Here is a 22,830-nt window from a genome sequence, read left to right on the forward strand (position 1 = left end):
TGTTATTAGCTTTCGCTTACATAATTTCTTAAACTTTTACGTTTGTGCAGTGAAAATGATTTTGATTAAAACTAAAATAAGAATATCATAATATTATCTTAGGAATTTTCGGCTTTCGTTTTCGTCTTTTAAAATTTGTGAATTAAAATGCTTTGGTAGAATCTATTGTCAGGTTAGTTTATAAGGAGTTTTAAAATAGTTCGAAGTAACAATATTTAACAAATTCGTTCGGTAACATTGCACTGAACAACGAAGGAATGTCTGTTTTGTTAGTGTTAAGTTTATCACTCGATCTTACGTAACTGGTTTTTTTTTACATCTCTGTATATTTATATCTGTTCTTCTATGCTTTTCGCCCCCCAGTAACTCAGCGGTATATCTGCGGACTTACAACGCTATAAACCGGGTTTCGATACCCGCAGTGGGCAGAGCACAGATAGCCCATTGAGTAGCTTTGTGCTTAATTCAAAAACAACAATGACAATCTATGCTTTTCATCATTATTTCATGTGCGTTATCTAGAAAATAGGCAATATTACTTTAAATAGAAGACTGTTCTTGCACATTTTTCATAACAATAAGCGACTCGACTTCATAGAAGTCACCTGCCAGAATACTTTCTTGATGAGACGAAAACATCTTAAATGCCATGTTTCAAACATAAACTGTTCTAAATAAGCATAATAATTCCTTTACAAAATGAAATACAACAAAAGTAAAAGCCTTAGAAATGCTCCATAAAATGTTATTTCCTTCACTTCTTGATGAGCGCGACAATAATAATCTCTGTTATCTCCGACATCCCAGACTATGGATCTGAGGATTCGTGGTTGGTGTTATCTCCGACATTCCAGACTATGGATCTGAGGTTCCGTGGTCTGTGTTATCTCCGACTTCCTAGACTATGGATCTGAGGTTCCATAGTCCGTGTTATATCCGACATCCCAGACTATGGATCTGAGGTTCCGTGGTTCGTGTTACCTCCAACACCTCAGACTATGGATCTGAGGTTCCGTGGTTCGTGTTACCTCCAGCATCTCAGACTATGGATCTGAGGTTCCGTGGTTCGTGTTATCTCCGACATCCCAGACTATAGATCTGAGGTTCCATGGTCCGTGTTATCTCCGACATCCCAGACTATGGATCTGAGGTTCCGTGGTTCGTGTTATCTCCGAAAAGAAAAATCACACTCTGCACTTTGGGCCTGTGGGTGTGTTATAAGAATGATGGTCAAATCCCCCTATACGTTGTAACTGGAGAAGCTCAAGAGTTGGTAGTGATGCCTAGATCTCTTTTTCTCTAGTTTATCAGTTCAAAATTAGTGACGATTAGTGCATGAAGCCCTCGTGTAGCTTTGCACGAAACTAAACAAATCTACTCACACCCTCATACAGATATTTTTTATGAGCTTGACAGACGTTCTTGTCTGGAATCCCTGAGTATCTTAATGACATATAGTTCAGAAGGAATCGAATAAAAGTGTATGTATGACATACACATACACACAAAATTATTACATAATAAATAGTTTAAAGGTCACAGTAAAGAATAGAGACTGTCCGTGTACGAAAGAGAAAGACAAAGCACTTATATGTAAAAAGAACAATTTATATGGGTTACTGCTTCATTACCATCGGTCCTATCACGTGGATTAAAATTACCTGAAGTGATTACTTTGACTATATGTGTACTTGATTAGTTTGTATGTTCCTTTAATGATTTTCAAGTTTTAGCCCTGATAAAGCTGTAATGGTGAAACGACGGCTTAAATAAACTGCGTTTTTTATATAAAATATGATGTCATGTTTTTATTTCTCCTACAGCGTTATAGTAAAAGTTCGATATTATTAATGTGTATAAAATAAACACCTGAGTTATAAATTCATCTCAAATTATTATTTGACTGAACAAGTTAGTCCAGGGACTGACCTATTTAAAAGTCATTAGGCTACACCGTGCGACTGAGCCAAATGTGTTTAGCCGTCACTAATTATTTTAGGGTTATATCATACGGACAGGATTTTTCGCCTTTTATTTTTCGGCGGTTTTTAAACGTGACCGTGTACTGTTATCTGTATGATACTATCAGATATTCAAATTTTACATAACTTTTACGGTCTGTTTCTATCAGTTTCTCATTCTCGTTTTTATAATGTTCCCGAACTTTTCTAGGACTTTCTGGATAAATTTGGATACCTCACACCATCAAGTTTTCAAACAGGAAACTTGCGAACAGACGAACAGCTGAAAGAATCTATCAAGTTACTGCAAAGGTTTGGAGGAATCAATGAAACAGGAATAGTCGACCAAGCAACAATCAACCTGATGAATAGAAGAAGGTGTGGCATGCCTGACCTGATTGGATTGTCCGATAGAGTGAAACGATATGCAATACAAGGCCAGAAATGGGAAAGAACAGACCTCACATGGAGGTTAGTTTTGTTTTAAAAATACATATATCTGTATAACTTGTAAATATATATTTAAGTCCAAAAGAACATATCTAAATTTATGTAAATGCTAATTCAGTACGTGAGTAGTTATTATTGTTATTCATAATATTTTTCTAAGGTTAATATTAATCTTAAAAGCATTCCCACAAAGAATCCAAGTATCTGAATGACTGATTAGCGATGCATTCAGTTCTTACAGAGTAGCGTGTTATTTCTGCAGCTTTTTAGCGCATGATAATATAATACTTTCTCTGAACAAGGCCAGCTTATTTTGGCATGATTGGAAGATGAAAAATCAAGGAATAATGCACATTTTGGTGGCCCGGCATGGCCAAGTGGTTAAGGTATACGACTCGTAATCTGAGGGTTATAAGGGTTCGAATCCCGGTCGCACCAAACGTTTCAGTCGTGGGAGCGTTATAATGTTACGGTCAATCCCACTATTCGTTGGTAAAAGAGTAACTCAAGAGTTGACGGTGGACGGTGATGACTAGCTGCCTTCTCTCTAGTCTTACACTGCTAAATTAAGGACAGCTAGCGCAGATAGCCCTCGTGTAGCTTTGTAGGAAATTCAAAACAAACACACATTTTGGTTTTAGGACATTTTGTAATTTGTTAACTGTTTATTGATTAATAAATGTCATCATTTAGGAAATTTTGTTAAAAATAAATCACTTGTAATTTTTGTTAAGCAGTACAGTAATACAGAGCTACGGCCCAACCGTCGTAAAATATTCGAATTTAATTACAGCATAAAATATGTAAATATTAACTTGCTACTATGATTCAAATACTTTTAGTACTCAGTAAAGGTCATTTTAGGTCGAAAATTAGGTAATACTTTAATAATACCACTCAGTTTCGGCTTGTTTGTTTTGAAGCAGAGCCACATTCGATTACACTGGGGAACACTCATTTTGTTGCATTTAAAAAAAGACCTTTCTATAGTCAATTTGAGTGTGTTGATTTCAAATCTGAAGTCGGTTTTTGTCTGCAAGCTACAGATTTTATGCAATTTGATATTTTTATTTATTTTTTAAGGCAGACCATTGCGTTTTCCTTTGGTCCAGTCTCGAAGCATTTCCTCACAATTGTGGCACACAACATGAGGAGCTCATTGTTTGTCTTGATCACCAAGATGAACTTCAAAATATGCCTTGTAGGCACGCTTGACGAACGAGGATATGTTACGTCTCTGACGATTGAGTGTGTAGCATCCACATATGTAGCAGAAGGCATCAGGCTTGTTTCTGCAATGATATCTATTTTTGAAAGCCATGTTTGATCTGAAACAAAAGAAGAATGATCAAAATATTAGAAGCTATCTATATATATGGACGTGAAAATGCTTATACATGGTTTACGCAAGTTCACATTTGTACAATTTCATTAACCTCAAATTGCATACAAACTAGAACTTGTAGAGAAAAACTAATTTCAGATTTGAAATCAGCGCCTAAAACTCCTTCAGAATCAGTTAAAATATTCAATGCAACTCAAAGTTACTGAAAAAGTGTTCCCCAGTGTTATTTGATGTAGCCTCCGCAGGGACTCATAACCCAAATTTTACTGCTGTTAAGTTACCTAAGTTGCACGGGGGGACAAACATCACTTCCATATAAGAGCGTATTAAGGATCTTCAGAACTTTACTTGTTTAATATTTGTCTCTCATTTTACTGTTGAATGACTTTGCCATATGAACACTGCTTTAAGCATCAAAGTCAATATCCCAATTGAAAATATATGACCTGTGGAGTAAAAGAAATATTTATACTTTTTTGTATTGCAAAAGAATAATAACAAAAACTAACGATTCAGAAGACAAACTTAGCTCTTGTTATTGTTGTTTGGGGTGGGGTTTGCAATTACACTGGTTTTCTCTTTATCTGTATTTGGTGATGTAACTAGTAGTTGTGACCATTTTCTGTGTTTCACTAATCAAATAAATTTTAGTTTTAAAACTTATTGCGCAAAACAGTAAGCCAGCCCTCGAAACACAAGTTCTGTACAAACCATTCCTGGGCCAGATTTGATAAACTATAAGCTAATAGGTTTCTTTGTTTGAATTACGTACAAAGCGACTCGAGGGCTATCTGTGTTAGCCGTCCCTAATTTAGCAGTGTAAGACCAGAGGGAAGGCAGCAGGTCATCACCACTCACCGCCAACTCTTGGGCTTCTCTTTTACAAACGAATAGTGGAATTGACCGTCACATTATAACGTCCCCACGGTTGAAAGGGCGAGCATGTTTGGTGTGACCGGGATTCGAACCCGCGACCCTCGGATTACGAGTCGAACGCCTTACCCCCTTGGCCATGCCGGGCCTAAGCTAATAGGAAAGACAATGAATAAAAAAGTCTCAAAATGTTCACAAACTGTTCAAAGGAGTAGTTTGCACCACGTCTTAATAGTTCCAGGCTATGGATATGAAACTCCGTGGTTCGTGCTCTGCTGTTTGGGGATGTGGTGGTTTATAGGAGTAACAGACAAATCATACTTTTTCTTGAAGTAGCCCTCCAGTTAGTGGTGGGTAACGTTGACTATATACACCTGTAATTTACTACTACAAAAATAGAGAAGGCTATCGCAGAAAGCCCTCAATTAGCTTTGTGCAAAGTTCAACGAACAAGATTTCGACTGAAAAGTCGATTGTCATTACAGTCAATATTAATTAAAGTTATTTAAATACAGTTTTACACAGGGATCGTTCAAAACATCTTGGAAGACACTGATATGGTCTTATAAATGACTTGACCCATGGTCTTGCTCAAAACAAGAATAATTTAATGTTAAATTTTATTACGGAGTGAATATTTTATTTGCCACAATGTGATAACTTATGTGACATGACAGTATGACACTTGAAGAATACTACACATTTGAGTCATTTTAATTTTGAAGTGATATACAATGGGGAAGACGGCTGGTCATCACAACCCACTGCCAACTTTTGGGTTATTTTTCTCAAAACAAATAAACGATTAAAGGTTGAACATGTTTAGTTACGGTATTCAATCCCGCCACACGTGTGTTCAAACTAATGAACCATATTAGGCCTTTCATAAAAATGGAAGTATGGAAGAATAAGAGTTATAAGAAGGTATCAGCTCGAGTTTGTACAGGTACTTCAGTCGGTCAAAACTTCTCAGAGTGTATACTACATCATGATAAGGTTATAGAAGAAGGTGATTTGTGTGTTCGGCCAGAAAAACGAAGAAACCGGAAGTGTTGATGTAGTTTATACTTAGATATGAGATATTTATAGCATTTGTGTTAATTAGTAAGTGCTGCAAGAACCTTGATAAGGTTAGAGAGAATGATGACGTCTATGGTCAGTCATGAACCGTGAGGAAGGATAATGAATAATTTGTCTTTTTTGAGTTGTCAAAAAAAAACTAAGATTGTTAATGTTAACAACAGTTATATCAACCTTTATCAACCTTTTGGCAGCTACTCAGCTGAGAACATGACGAAAAACAGACACTCTTCCTTGTGGAAAGGATACACTTCATTATTACTATCTGTGTTTCGTGTAATTAGTAGTTGCGACCACTTTCTGTATCTCACTAGTCAAATAAATTTTAGTTTGAAACACTGATGTTATAGTGAAGGATGATAAGTCAACCCTCGAAACATGTAAAAACTATTCCTGGGTCAGCTTTATTTTGAAATTCTCTAAACTGTATACCACCGTCTTTTTCTGTAAACATGAAACTCGTGGACAAATCCTTCGCGATCAAATTAACGTATTGTTAAATTCATTAATCACTTTGTTTTTAAATCTTTATTATTCCATCCTTACTAGTTTCAGTTTCTCGCAAATTCGTGACTTTCAGTACTTATGAACACATGGAAAAGCATCATTTGTTGGTATAATTACTGTTTCAGAATGATGAATTCATAGCTGATGGTGTCACTGTGTGGTCTCATTCAGCACGATAATCATATAACTTCTAGTGTTACTTCAAGCCTTATAACGATCAAAAGTTGGCTGAAAGAGTCACTTTATGGTCTCAAAATGATAATCATTTAGTTTTTGATGATGGTAGATATTTTCATCACAATGGAAATATGACTTTTGATGTTAGTACATGTCCTCGCTATATAGTTGTGTCTTTACGCGTTCTTGATACGATGCCAATGTGATTTTTGGTATTGCTACTTGTTATCAGTATATACATAACAAAGGCTTTTGGTATTATTACATGTCCTTGCTACATGACAGGTTGTGCAACTATATGTTTTGGGTACAATGACATTGTAACTTATGGTGCTATACCATAATCTCTGTACCAAATGACAGGAGTACTAATGTCTACTTCTAGTACTATGACCGCATGGATTCTGGTGTTAGCTATTTATTATTATTAAGTAATGACACGTGGTGTTACTACATGTCCTCTACACGTGACTGTTTAGCAGATGATGTTACTTGTCTTCAGCATCATAATCACATGACTATTTGTGTTACTTCATACATTTCGTACTGTTATCACTTACTAAAGATTCAAACTTGCCACGTGAATAGGAAACAGACCAAAACAATGAAACAAATTCGCCACCTACTGACGGAGTTTGATTTATTCTTCTTATTGTTTTTGTGTTTTTCATCCTGTTTCTATAATAATTACATTATTATTATTACAAGAATGTTGACATAAGTTTTCGCCCCCCAGTGGCTCAGCGGTATGTCTGCGGACTTACAAAGCTAAAATCCGGGTTTCGATACTCGTGGTGGGCAGAGCACATATAGCCCTTTGTTTAGCTTTGTGCTTAATTAAAAACAACAACATAATTTTTCGATGTTTTACAAAGCTTTAATTAAAAGTAACATTAATATAGGTCTCTGGAATGATTACAAATATACCTAAGAATGTTATCGGTTTGGCTTACGTCCTTAATACAAAATTATACAAATGCTATCGATTATGTAATGTAACAACCTAGATGAACATTAGGCCTAGTTGAGTAATTTTTGCACTCGATTTTCGGAAGTATGACGTTTCGGAATATTGAACTGTAACTCTTGATTATAAGATTTCTTTGTTTAAAAGATCATTTTTACAGGAAATGTGATTTCCAATTTTTTAAAAGGCTGTGATAATTTGATTGCTGTCAAATAATAATTTAGTGATGTATTTTACAAATAACATTAGTTTTATATACTGTAACGTATTCTTCACAAAACGACATAATTTGGAAAACAAGTAGGGGAACATTATCAACATATGATGAGTGATGCGCTTTTAAAAGCTATAAACTTAAGAAAGTTTATGAAAAATTTAGGACAGTTTATAATTGAACAATACAGTATTATTCACAGTTCTCTTGCCTCAAACAAAATATACGTTTTTTAAAGCTTATATACATCTGTTTTCATTAGTTCTCACGTTCAAGAGCGTGATTCACAGATGACTCATAGCTTCATTTACAATTTAACGTAGTTAAAAAGTCTTCGACGGTTGTTTACGTCCTTTATTAGTGTTGCTATCTGAGACGTACCTTTCTAAATATTTCAATATATGTTTTCCGTGGTAACCATTAGTAAGTTAGTATGTTGAATTATTAAGCTGGTTTAATATGAAAATGAACATAAAACTACACATATTTATGGGATGTTTTAACAGTTTATTCAACCTGGTAGTTACAATTATATACGTCCCTTTTATTTAGATTATTACATTTAAGATTAAACCCAATTTGTTAAATACTTATTGTAGTTAGCTTAAAATCCTTAACTATATAATCAAGCTACAAATCTCTAAAAACCAATCAACAGCTAGCATTTTAAAGAACAGATATGATAATGAAATCCTAAGAATACGTTGTATTAAGATCACTTCGAAATTATTCCCTAAACTTTCATAGAAATATTGAGTTTTTAATAAACAGAACTAACAAGTTAAAACTAGATTCCTAAATGCTAAAATTAAACATAAACCTAAAAAGTATAATTACAGGAAGCCTTAAATAAAAATAATTTTGGAGATAAAAATAAAGCAAGCGGTTTCGGTTTTATTCATTTGAACAAATGACTGAAACATGAAATGTCAATTTTATTAATAAATTTTGATTGGCCCATTAAAAAAAACTTATTTGGAGAAACATCATAATAAATAGTGTAGTATATTTCCACTCAAATTTTAAGTTCAATGTATCCAAAAAGAAGATATTGAGTAATTGTTTTTAAATGACTTCACACCATTTCCTGTAATGCCAAGTCTGAGAGTTTATAAAGGAAAAAATCAGATTTCAGTGCTTGCGATAGGCAGACCATATATAGTTGGTCCATTGTGTAGTTTTGCGCTTAACAGAAAAAAAAAAAAACATTCCCTGCATTGAGAAATTATTAAGTAACTTCAAACAGTTAATGGATACGGATTAAGTACAATGTAAAGTTTAATTGAGTAACAACTGTATTAGTGGTAAGGTCTCGATTCATATAACAATATCTAGAACGTCTATATGTTTAACAAGAGGATATCTTCAATAACCACGCCGTTTGAAATACTTGTAGGAAGAATTAAAGTAACTTAACATCTGAGACGTACTGTTACTATTTTATTAAGTATATATTTGTACACCTGCAATACACAGCGTGGGGCACGTGTATAGCCGATTCCATCTTATTACTCTTCGGAATTCTTACCAGCATACCCTCTAACTGAAATCTTTCAGGCAGAATTAAAGTAAATTAATCTACGAGATTTTGGGCATGATCAACTATATCAATCAAAAGAGTTTAATAACCTTCAGGATCCAAAACTGTAATTATATCTCAAATCGGTCAAGAGATGACGGAGATACGAATTAAAAGTTTGTACTTGAAAAAAATACATAAAAAACATATTTATTTTACGAACCGCTATGTCACAGCTGAGAAACATGAATGGGGAGTTGTTGAGAAAAATAATTATATTTCGACGGATTCTCCCATTCTTCACAATAAAGCATATTTACAGAACTGATCAATGACAAAAATGAAGGAAGTGTCATTATAGACATACTTACAGAAACTAGAAAAATATATTAATTATCAGGTTTTCCAATAATATGTTGTAAACTAGGTATTTTACGTTGACTGTTAAATATTTATAAAGTAGTTTCCTTTGTGAGGCATAGTGTCTCGCCCCCCCCCCGTTAGTACAGCGGTATTCTCCGGATTTACAACGCTAAACTCAGGGGTTCGATTCCCCTTGGTGGGCTCCGCAGATAGCCTGATATGGGTTTGCTATAAGAAAAACAATAGTGTCTAATGTGAGATTGGTCTTTCTACTTAACTTCGTGACTACAGAAAAACAAAGTAGTATTTTATTAATGTCTGAAGTGTTAGCTTCTTGAATATTCAGTTTAACAACAGAAATGTGTATAATGTATGAAATGCCAGTTTGTAACGTTCAAATGTGCTGCAAAATATCATTAATCTAATCAGTATCTTGGTTACATTTGTATTTATGTGACATTGTAGAAAGAACTACGAGCTCCTTAATGACACAGTACGGACGTATACCGCTAGAATCCGGATTTCGATACCCATGGCAGGCAAAAGGCAGATAGCTCTTTTATGCAGCGTTGCGCTTAACTACAAACAAACTACGATACGAGTGGCCTGATTGATTCAGAGAGTGTAGAGATAGATATCTTAGAGCACCGCGTATTCACACGTGATGCGTCACATTACTGATTGTATGGAAACAAAACGGTCTAACAAGTTATAATTACGAGTGCTGTAATTTATTAGTGTCATGACTATTCTGAAGGTTGATATCTCGTTAACCAATGCAGTATTGTTGTTTGATTCACATTTAAGAGACGGGAAAGAAAAAAATAAAGAAAATCATCGCCGATACAGAAACATTGAGTCTTTGTCCAAATTAATAACAAATAACCAGCGTCCGAGTTCTTGTTTCAGATTACTTTCCCACTACTCATACATTCACACAAAGGAAGCAAGTGAAATAATTTTTTTATACTAGTTGTGTTTACGAAACGACAAAAATGCTCTTCCTGAAGCCCCATTTTTTCCAGTATTTGTTTCATTTAATAATATATTTCATCATACCTAAATTTGAGAAGTCACAAAAATAAGACAAAGACGTGAAATTTAACACAGAATATTTAACACAGACAATTTACTTGTTTACTTCTCTCGATTCTTAAAACAGAATATAAATGTTTCACCGAAATAAAGTAATAAATAGTCAATTTAAGAAAGCACAAGATAACTCTCTGCTCGTAGTTGTCCCTAATGTTGAAAAGTAGAGGTAAGAGGGCTAGTGAACAATGTCCTCAATCAACTCTGGGGTTACTCTTCTCTGACCGTCGTGACTAAATAGTGGGATTTGACTGTCACTCTTATAACGCACACGCGACCCCAAAGTGTGAATCTGTGCACTCTCAGACGAATAACCTTAGCAACCTAACAACTCAGACACGCCCGCCCTTCCCATCGTATTACAAAGATAGTTATATTGTCAAACAGTAAGTTTTCACTGAGTTTTTGTAAAATGGCTAAATAACTTTACTTTCTTCAAGACAAACTGTCGGTGATATTTTAGACACATTAAAACAGGAATAGTTTATCTTTCTCGTACAACAGTCTATAAATCCAACATAATTATTTACAGAAGTTCAACTGTCTGTAGAATAATAGAAACAAATAATCTCTCACAAAATAAAAACAGTTCTTCAGTTATCGTAATTTAGTTGTTGAAATGCCATATGCACGTCGTCAATCTGATCTATCCATTCGCTGGCGATTATAGAAACACACTAAATGAACTGTGGTATTGCAGTAAGCTTGTAGACTAACAACGCTAACATCCAGGTGCCTATTACCTGAGGTGAACAAACAGAAGACAAACCGATGTGGCTTTGCTGTAAAACAACACCAAAAAAAAGACATTTAAAAGAAACCATGCCTTATTAAGATTACAATCTTGTTTTTTAGCCTAACGTTTTCCAGTAACTTCTACTCAAAAGATATTTGTTAAAGTTCGAATTTTATCATATAACGAACAACACTTATCAACTGAAACTTGTAATACACATTTATAAAAATAATTTAATTAATATTTGTTTTGCAAAATAAATTTTTAACACCGTCACAAATAATTTAAATATAATTGTTTAATATTAGAAAAAGAGGTGTTAACTTGTTGTAAGATAAATTAAATGAAAAAAACCAATGTTAAATTTACAAAACACATTACACGAGAGGTCAATGATTCTTAAACTTTCAACTTCGTACCCTTCCTTCTTTAAAAACTCGTACTTTTTTGCTGAATAAACTAGATGTGTAGGGTTTAGCGGAAGTGAAGAACCCCTACTGTCTTCTTACATCCCTTGTTTATTTACGTTAGTAATAGCCTGTCTCGATCGTAGTCTGATAGAAGGAGAGGTCCCGTGTAGACTGATGCACGTTCTCAGAGAAATTCCGATTATTATATAAACAAAGTTTAATCCTATATATACAGGAGAGGTTTCGGAAATGATTCTTCATCGTAGCTTAAATTTAAAGACTAAGACATCACAAGCTATTATACATATACATATCGTAAAAGCCTGAAAACATTACGATTATCAGAAAAAGGAAATTTTTCTAAGAGAAATTACGTTGTACGCTGAACTAAAGATGCATTTTTTTTTCAATACTCAAATCTATGAATACAACACTAAAAAGTTCACGTACTTGAGTTACATAATATATCATAAAATTAGATACGTTGTTTCACAGCTTCTTAGAATTAATTATGCTACTCTGCACAGTAATGTAAAGCTAAAGGGCCTTATTTTTGTGTGCTGGTACAATAAAAATTAAGGAAGTTCTTAATCAAATACTCATTACAGGAAAGGAAGCAGGCCGATAACGCATGAAACGACATAAACCAAACGCTTTCTTATGCGTAGTTTGTCGAGACCTTCTCAAGGATCCAATAATAACACAAAACAACAACATAATACAGCTGCTCCTTGTCTCTATTTCTTATATTAACCATAATATTTTACACCACAATGTACTGATTAATTATTGAAAGCATAAATAAAAACTTCTGAGTGAAAGTGATGAAAAATGTTTTGCCTTTTTTTAAGTACAAGTAGGCTATCTGTGCTATTTTACCTGAAGTGTCAAAGCCTGATTTGTAGTGTTATAATCAACCGTTTTTAGAATAACAGAAATATATTCTTGTGATATCAATCACACACACATTTAAAGAAACGCACAGCGTACACATCTATTGACATTAATTGACAGAAGGGAAACTGTCATCAAGAGACTAAACAAAACTTCATTTCTTTGGATATATAAAAATTTTGAATCGAATGTTTCACATCAAACTATTAATGACGAATTAATTTAAAGTATAAAGAGGATCGGGGTTAAATTTTAAACCATATCAAAGGTCAATGACAACAGAAATGATTGTTATAAAACAACTCACGATTGGTCAAATGTATAACTGTGTTATTTGTAACTTTCGTTTTCTTCAGCCAAAATTTGGAAAATAATTAGCTAAAAACAAATTGTTTCTGATTGAAATTTATCAACTTTTTACTTTTACTGTATTCCTTTCTTCTTAATAAATTGTGGCATCCTTTGTAGAAGTAAGATGGAAATCGAAGACATACGAAATAAACAAAACTGTATTCCAAAACCAAATAGCTAACAAATTTATGCCTTGAGTTTTAGATTTAATTTAAGAACAGTGTATCACCCACACAAGACATAAAAAGGCTTCAGTTGGGGACTTAACGTAGGAAGTTTACAAAATTAAATTGTTAAAGGCGTATTTTTTTTTATGAAATTAAGCCTTATTTTAAAAAAGTTTGATATAACTTGGACATTGCATTTGTTATATTAGTAATATGAGAGTAAAATACAATTCGCTTTCGTAGCCAGTATAAACAAAATTTTAAAGTTTTGGTACTAAATAAACATTTTTGTATAGTACTGTACAATGTTCAACAAATAATGAAGTTAGATCCAAGAAAGTTTTCGAAAAATTCTAGAGCCTTTTTCGTTTGTTTCTTATCCCCCCTCCCCGCAAACGAAAACATCCCATTAAGTTTCATCTGTCTGAGAGTTCATGATTCACATCCGATTACTCCTAAATCTTGGTAAAGGTTCGTGAGAGCTATCTGCGCTAGCAGCGTCTAATTTTGAAGTGATAGACTATAGGTAATTCCTGATGACCAGAAACCCGTTTAAAGTAAATTACCTTAAAGTACAGAACAACGTTTTTACCTTCTTAGGTCATCTTCAGACTAACAGAGAGAGTTTACAACTGACCGTTGCTAGGCAAATATTTTAGGGACGAGAATGTAAACGGGTACAGGATTGTAGGGGGCGTTGCAGTTAGATGTTAAGTTGTTAATTAGTATAGGTATAAAGGTGCTCCTTCATATTAGTTTAATTTTGATTTGAGTTGTTATATAAGTAGGGCTTCTTTGATTTTGCGTTTTTTTATAGTTGTTTTCCTACTTAGTATCTAGGTGTTTTATATGGTTATGTTGTGTTTATTTCATTTGCGGTGTTCAAAAACGTGTGAAAATGTTGTTTTTTTCTTTGAATCTGGTTTTCATTTTTCTGCTTGTTTCTCCAATATACAAGTCGTGGCAGTTGTTGCATCGTATTTTATAAATTATGTTGGTTGTGCTTGTTAGAGTAGTTTTTACATATTGTGGACTTTAGTTTTGTACATGGGTTTTGAATAAATTTGGTGTTTACTGGAATGTTGTGTTTTATTACAAGTTTATTCAAAATGTTGGTTATTTTTTCGTTCATATCGCTGTTTTGTACTATATTGTAATTAAAAGTTTTAATACCCATACCAACCGTCCTGAGAATGCAGACTAGAGGGAAGATGACTAGTCAACCCTACACTGCAAACGTTCGGGCTACTTTTCTTCGGACAGAATAACTGAATTTGATTGCCACTCTTATAATACACCAACGGTGCCATACTGCGGAGCACGACGTTTTAGTAGAATACCAACCACGAAATCTCAGCTCCACAGTCAGACACACTAACTACCGTATCATGAGTGTGTTATAAGAGTAACAGTCAAATTTTATCATTTAGTCAGACAAGACTGGTCCAAGGGTTGACGGTGGATGATCTTGAGTAGCTGCTTTGCATTTAGTCTGTCAACTCAAGATTAGAGACAGCATGTGTTGTTTTGTGCGAAATTATAAACAAACAAAAATTACATATTTATATTAAATTTATTTGAAGGGTCTCGAAAGTGACACAGACGTTACAAATTATTAAAGAGTTGAATTTTGTTTAAAATGTTTCCTTAAAACCTTATATCACCTATTGGTACAAAACAAATTTTAAGAATTATGACATGAAGTGTATTTAGTCGTTCAGTCCGTTGTTCCACAAGAAACATCAAGTTGGAAAGATATACTGAAGACTGTACATTTTTTCTTGCACTGGCGTTTCAATGAACAAGATAGCACGTGACATCAGCTCATCTGGGTAAGGACAATACCCAACAGTCTCATTAAAGATAATTGTGGGTTTATGTAGAAGGTATCATTTACCTGTCTATTAAGAAAGGTATTATTTTACATTAAAAATGTAATATTTTTATTACATAAAAAATTATGTAATAAATTTGGTTAGGCTTTTAAAAAGTCGTCTCGATCAACTTGCATACAGACAAAGAATAACTTATTAAATGTCTATCTTTGTCTAGTTGTTCTTTCTTGGAGTTTTTAGACGGCTGTGATAATTGTAGAAGGCAAATGTTTCAATACAGAGAAACTGTATTTTTTACAGTTCGTGATACTACCACACTGTAATGCTCTAGAACCGTTGTGCGCAAATTATAGTGTGCACCCCCAAAGGGGAAGTGAAAAGTCGATAATTGATGTCCAACTATAATTATAAGAACATATCGATTATATCTGAAAGTACGAATTCAAAAATACTGTACAAATGTAATGAATATTACGTAATATACTGAAAAAATTAACATCTGAAAACGATATGTACAGTATATACACAAATACGTATACGGAATTTGGAGGGGCAAAAGAAAGCGCTTGTTTAGAAAGGAGACGCGTCATTAAAAGTTTGAGAGTCACTGGTCAGTAATACAAAAATACATTGATATCATTTGATAGTGCTAAAGCGTGATCAGAAGCTGGAGAAAGTCAAAACTAGGTTTATTGATGGACTTACTCATCAAGTCAGTTATACGAAACGATTATTAAAATTTCCGTAATAAACCATTATGTAAAAACGATTAGTTTGTGAAGAAAGTTTAGTATCGCAAATTCAATAAAATTAGATATAACTGTTTTAATGAGAACAAATGATAACTAGTACTTATAATGAAAAATCAATTGTTTTCAAAGAAAAAGGTTTTTTTCTATTTTGAGCAGTTCATTAGTTCATTAGTTCACTGAAGAAACCAGTGAGGGTCAAACGTCAGTGCTCAAGTAATAATAGATGGAGTGAGAAGTTGGACCAGATGTGATATCTTAACTAACTACAGAGCCAATCATTCAACATGTGTATCTTTCTGTTACTTGGCTGGAGACACAGAGGAAACTATCCGCCAGTAAACGCCCCTCACTCTACGCCCCTGAAGATTCCGCCCTTTACAACTAACATATTCTTCGAAAAGTGTACTCTAAGAAGACAAACTTAGCGGGTTGACGTATGACATACGGCCTCGGATTAGATGTTTTCACGATAACAGTCACAGTGGTATCGGGTCTTTCTTTCTCGAAAGAGACTACTGTGTACTGTTCTCATGTTACAACTTTGTCAGTAATGGTATTTTCTTGGGTAGTTTAAATAGCATATGTTGTTAGCCAAACTTCACTGATTATGTTACTCTGGACAATGCGTCGTAACAGTTTCATCGCAAAATTTTCTTTTTATTTGCACAAAATTGGACATTTGTAAACTAGTTAATATCTCAGTAATGTGTCATAGATGTCAAATGTTTCTTGTCTGCTGAATTTTCAGTGACATCTCAAAAATAGTCACCTTTACTCAGCTAGTACAGTCCCTAATAGAAGTGCTCAGTTCTTGTAGTTGTAAATATATTCAACCTTCTTTTTTCTCTACAACATCAAATAAAAAGTTGTTTAATGCAAACTTCTCAATCTTTGATATCTTTTTTTTTAATTACTCATAGATTAAAAGAATATTTCAGAGAGAACTAGTTTTCAATTTTATATAAATTAAGTAACTAATTGCGCAAGTGAGAACAGCCAACAGGGAAAATTATTATTTGTCTGTGAAGATTTTACAGTAACTACATCTATGTTCAGATGTCTAACTAACCATCAGGTTATCGTTTGAGGACTCAGTCAACAGAAAGGATTCCAACCGGCATGGAGAACTTATCTTTCTTAACAGGTCATCTCTGAATTAGGCTTTCAGTGATCCATATCCGTAGTACTTCCCTCACTCAACTTGGGTGTGATGTGGGGTCATTTTGCTCCATCACAACCTCCTTGAGTGAGTGAGGTCAACCGGAAAAAAACTCCAAAACAATAGTCATCATAGTATAAAGCATCAACGGTTGGTTTGTCCAAGGATTTCTTGTAAAGTATTTTGCTATCGACATAATGAAACTGTGTCTTGTAAACATCAAGATAAACAAACTGTTTGAGGCATGGTGATAAAGCGAACTGTTCCAAGCGGGATAAGCAACCAATAATTTTACAAGTATCATTTATTTTTTATATACTTACTAACCATAATCTATATACGTACTTAAAGATATTGTATTTAACATATTCAAAATGAAGTATAAATATATATGCATGCATATATATATTTTTTCACAGTGAAACAGAAACTTTACCAGCTGGCAATAAAACAAATCTGATAATAATTCATATTACTCATAATGCCTCCTCTTAGGGCAACAGGGTGTGCTGTTCAAAACAAAATTATTATATCAAGGTTATCTATTTTAACATCATGGCTAATTTTCGACTGTTCTATTTGGCGCGTCCAGTAGTTTAGTGGACGTCGAAAAAAGGTTAAAGAACCTTGTAAAGTAATAAGGTGATTACCTGGAATATGTTGTAGATACTAGAAGGGGTCAGATATTAATTACGTGAAAGCTGTTTAGCTTTAGTAGAGACTTTCTGAAGTAAATTTCAAAGTAAAGAAGTGATGTGGTACTTGGAAATTAACTATGTCTTTTTTTCTCTATTCCTTTGGAAATGTTTACCGAAATTCTCGACAAATTTCAAATACATACACTTTTGTCACAGTGCTTACCGACTTTCGCACATAAGAAATCTATCTTATACAATACCGGTTTATTTCCTGTGCTAGTTACACAGGATTAAAGTGAGTGTCCTACTTAAAGTATTTTTAGTCGTTTCTTACAAAAGATGGTGGAGATTTATTTTGGGATCTCATATATCTCTTTTTTTCTCTTACAACATCACTATTTTAAAATTTAGATGTGCCTGAAGGTTATAATTTTCGTGCTTTCTCCCAGGAAATCAATGACGTAGGAAATTCCTGTACTCTGAAAAGATGACGTTATTGTTTTGGTATACATAATGTCATATTCTTTCAGGCTGTAACAGAGACATCTACAAAAAAGGTGGAGAGTTCCAAAGTCTGTGATGTAGACGCACTTACCGATGTCTTGAGCATTTGTATTTTAACATGTTTCGTTCGAGTGTGTTTTCGTATAGCAAATCCACATCGAGCTATCTGCTGAGCCCACCGAGGGGAATCGAACCCCTGATTTCAACGTTGTAAATCCGTATACATACCGCTGTACAAGCGGTGGACTGTTTTGTTCGATAAATAAAGATCAATTTTAGTTTATTTAACAACGTTTATTCTTTTTCAACTTAATCAATCAATTTTTTAGATTTAACTGCCACATGTACATCTTGGAAGTTCTTTTGTTATTTGTAGTTACTACCCAAAAGGTAAATCCATGAACTGAATATATTACAGCTAAATGAGAAGACGTGGGGAATGTTTTCTTATTTAAATGGAATTTTAATGTATCTTTATTATCTAACAATTTAATGAGGAAATAACTGGTCTCATTTATAGAACAGTTCAGGAGGTTATTTTTGTGACCTATGCTTCTAGAGCTTTGCCAAAGCATCATCTTCTTGTTTTGTGGACAATATCCCTTAATTATCTGTCAAATCATGATAACGCTGTTACGAAAAATAGTTAGAGTTTGACGCATTGGCAGTTTTAAATATGAAAACTATAGATTAATCATGTTTAACGCTTTGTATGCTGCAACCAGGATTGGATTAACACAAATACTTTAGAGGTTGGAGACAGAAATCCCAGGTTAAGAGGGTTCCCCGCAAAAAAATAAATAAATTATATAGGCTATATAGTTTATCATACGATACATAAAAGGTAGCGTGTGACATTATGGATCAGGATAGAGCAGCTGTACGGCAGCCTTACCAACTTCTTTTATTTAGAAAAGCAACGACTGCCTGATAAACCGAAACGCAAACTTGTAGTCAAAAGGAACTTTCCCTCATGTATGATGGTTATAGTATTACTTTCTTAAATGCAAGTAAAATATTCAAAACGTTTAGGTCTGAAAGTAAGAAATCATACGTCTATTTCTTTCATTTCATTTCTGTCCAGCACTTGTTTATTTAGTGAAAGTGATTGTAGAACAAAAACCAAAATTATAAAAAATCGACTTGTCAAAACCAAAATTGTAGTTAAAGAGCGCTTACAAAAACAGTAGGGTATGGTTTGAATTTCGCGCAAAGCTACTCGAGGACTATCTGCGCTAGCCGTCCTTAGTTTAACAGTGTAAGACTAGAGAGAAATCAGCTAGTCATCACCAGTTTTTGGGCTACTTTTTACCAACGAATAGTGGGATTGACCGTCACATAATAGCACCCCCACGGCTGAAAGGACGATTATGTGTAGTACGATGGGGATTCAAATTCGTGACCCTAGGATTACGAGTCCAGTGTCTTAACGACCTGGCCATGCGGGGCCGAACAGTAAGGAAATAGTATAAATATTTCAGTAAAGTTAGTACCATTTTTCACTTCTTGTTGGTAGGCTGTGTTGTTGATCTGTTTAATTGAAATGGTCCCCTGCTGGGACAGCTGTAACTCTACGGAGTTGCAATGCAAAAATCAAGAGTTCGATTCCCCTCGGTAAACATAGCAGATAGCCCGATATGGGTATGCTATAAGAAAACACATACTTAATTGAAATGTCGAATATAAATATACATGTTTCTATTTCAAATTCCACGGTAGTTGTTATTAATTGTTTGAAACATTTTAGGATATTGTTGTGTATGTGCACACTGTCGAGTTATTACGTTGTTTCCAGCATGTGTGTGTGTGTGCTTTGTTTGTTTCTTTTTTTTTACAAAAAGCTACTTCAGGGCTATCTGCGGTAGTTATCGCAAATTTTGAATAGCACAGACTAGAGAGAGAACAGCGAGTCAAGCATCCCAAGCCAACTCTTGGGCTACTCTTTTCCAATCAAAAGTGAGATTGACTGTCATAACGTTTGTAAGACTGAAGTAGCTAGTATGCTCTGTGATGGGATTCGAGTCGAGCACTCTTAACCGATAGGCCATGCTAGTACATTTGAGGGGGAATTACTGCACGAAATGTTACACTACGATGTTATATATGTGTGGAGCATTGCGTTTGTGTGTGTTTTCTTATAGCAAAGCCACATCGGGCTGAACCCACCGAGGGGAATCGAACTCCTGATTTTAGCGTTGTCAATCCGTAGACTTACCACTGTACTAGCGTGGAGCAGCATTACGTTTTGATGCATGAAAACCCTGTAAATCACTCTATATAAAGACATCCTGAATGAACAAATAATAACAATTTTATTCATGAAACTAACGAAAATAAAAGACTCGTAGGTACATTAATACTTATAGTAGAAATGGTCCAGATGTATAGTATTTGAAATGCAAGTTAAAATTTCAAACACACTGTAAACTACTTGTAAGCAAAACTTTATAAGCACTTTACATACAGTGTTGAGTAGTAAACAAACCAACTGCAGAGTAACAAACCACCAAAGTCAGTAGAGTAAAAATGAAATTCCACAAAACGAAAAAAATTCCAATCTTACTGACAGATTAACATTGTTGGCAAGGTATTTCTCACTCCTGCCTTCACCTTATGCTAATCTAAATGCGCATGATTGAATTACGTTTTCCTTAGTTTTACTTTTAAACATAGTAAAATAAGTGATAACAATAGCCATTCTGCAACACTATTAACGAGCTAACAGCACACTAATAGTCAAATTCTATGATTATGACCACGCTCTGTAGCTTGCCAAGCAACAATCTATACACATATCACGTGCAGACGCGCGACTTCGTATGCGCACGTGCTACATCATCAGCCTACAGATATATCAGCTACATAAAAAAACAAAAAACGCGGACTACACAGATTCTCTAGATCAAGGTTTTAACTATGATATAATCTTTCAAAGTGAAGTTTTCAGTTCTATACGTTTGACTCAAAAGTTTTCTGTTGGACAAAGTAATCGGTGACTAAGATGTGAGTCTCTTACGTGAAGACGAATTCTATCACTGCAGAAGTTCAGTACGGCTTTGCTTGAGCTTATTTCTACCTTGTTTTTTTACTTTTTTGGTGTCCCCATTCCTAATTTTTAATCGTTTTATTTAGAAGTTGTTTTACACATGTAGTATATTTATAACGATAGGAGTTGTACAATAAAATAAAACACAATAGGAAATGTGTTTAACAATAACAGAAAAGAAATTATAACAATCAAGGAAACAATCTGTGGAACTGCAAAAAAACATCGCTAAAGGAATATTGATAGTAAGAGAAAGATATGATTCTTTAGAAGAGAAAAAAGTATAATAAGTGTTGATATAGGGTCGTGATTTGGGACAGAAGCTCATGAAGGTATATAGAGTACATGGGTCATTATTATTCACGTTCATTTTTTAGACATATTTTCGACTACTAACTACCGAAGGATAGGTAGTTCACCCAGGCTGCAACTGCATTTAGTACTGCACGTATACTATATAGGTGGTGATTAGTTATTATAACAGAATTCATTTCTGTTGTATGTGAAACAAATGTATTTTTATAGCATTTCGCGACCGGAAGTAAGCCGTTTGTAGTTGTTTCTTTTTTTACAACAACCATTGGACGCACCCGTCCGCTGACACGTGTAAAACATTCAAATATTAGATGAGCTGGTGAGAAATTGATGGGAAGAGAAAAAAATGAAAATGCGAGAGTTTTTAACAAATGTTTGGAGAGACTTGATAAAGTTGTTTGCCTCTTTTTAAAAAATGCTTGCAATTTACGTAAACTACTAATACCGACATATATATGTGTGTGTATACAGCTGTAGCCATCAGATGTTTTGCTTATTGAATCTAATATTAATAATATTTTTAATCTCTTTCATGTATGCTTAGATTATTTTGAAATATATCAGTAAAAAAATATAGATATGGACGAAACTAGCACTTACACATCAACAGTGATAATATAGTTGTTATAATGCGCACTTTTCTTCGCTGAAACAACGTGAACACACAACAAGAAAATACATTTATCACTGCACCTTCTCCCAAGAAAGATGAAAGTTCGCCGATGTATGAGACTAGTTACTTAAACGCGAAGATACATTGTTTACCAAGAGTGTTCAAGAACAACTCAATTCAGCTTGATTAAACGGAAGGTTAAATTAGTGACCCGAGTTTTAAATAACACGCTGTCACAGCAGACCTCTCCTTCCTTCCATAAATAAAGATGTATGCAACTGTAACACGAAAAGATAGATTAAAATAATAAATATCCCGAATGTATTCATATTTCTCAAGTAACTCATTATTCCCAGACGAAGATCTTACGAAGATCAAGTTCAAGTATAGCACAGAAAAAGAATATTTATTTTGCACATGTATATGAGGGGGAAATGTGTAAAATTTGTATATGAATAGAGGTGAGAAGAATGCTTGATTTTCGTGTATACAAAATGACTTGTTTATATGTAGAATGGATGACTTTTGTTTATATGTTGGATCCCGGTTTGCGGCAAAAATCAAGAACCATAGACTTTTAGACTTAAAATCTGACACTTTAACCATTGGACACACGTAGGTCTTTTTATCAAACGATTCTATTACTATAGTTTGTGACCATTGTTACGTTACACGTTTTAATATATATTTTATGATTGAATTTTCATTTGTTATAAATAAACGTAAATAATATTTGAGCTGTGTTTATACAATATCAACAGCCACATCTGGAAGTTGTTCTTCCAACAAACAAATGTAACACTTTACAGATTATGATGCTATAGACTTTGAAGTTGCTCTGTTTGGAGGTGGAAATGGTGGG

General features: G+C 34.1%; 1 protein-coding gene and 1 long non-coding RNA gene across 2 annotated transcripts in view; one reads left to right on the forward strand and one right to left on the reverse strand.

Annotated features, from left to right (window-relative positions):
* LOC143240616 (matrix metalloproteinase-2-like) overlaps positions 1 to 22,830 on the forward strand; it is a 97,230-nt gene that overhangs the window by 19,568 nt on the left and 54,832 nt on the right. The window contains exon 2 of the mRNA XM_076483348.1: positions 2,173 to 2,432. Coding sequence (XP_076339463.1) covers positions 2,173 to 2,432 — 260 coding nt within the window. The remainder of the gene's footprint in view (positions 1 to 2,172; positions 2,433 to 22,830) is intronic.
* LOC143240618 (uncharacterized) lies at positions 8,061 to 12,330 on the reverse strand. The gene is made up of 2 exons (XR_013021862.1): positions 11,704 to 12,330; positions 8,061 to 11,330 (listed from the first exon to the last, which is right to left on the reverse strand). It is a non-coding gene; the product is annotated as an uncharacterized LOC143240618 (long non-coding RNA).

This window comes from Tachypleus tridentatus, chromosome 13 (genome assembly GCF_004210375.1).
Source record: "Tachypleus tridentatus isolate NWPU-2018 chromosome 13, ASM421037v1, whole genome shotgun sequence".
Taxonomy (NCBI): domain Eukaryota; kingdom Metazoa; phylum Arthropoda; class Merostomata; order Xiphosura; family Limulidae; genus Tachypleus; species Tachypleus tridentatus.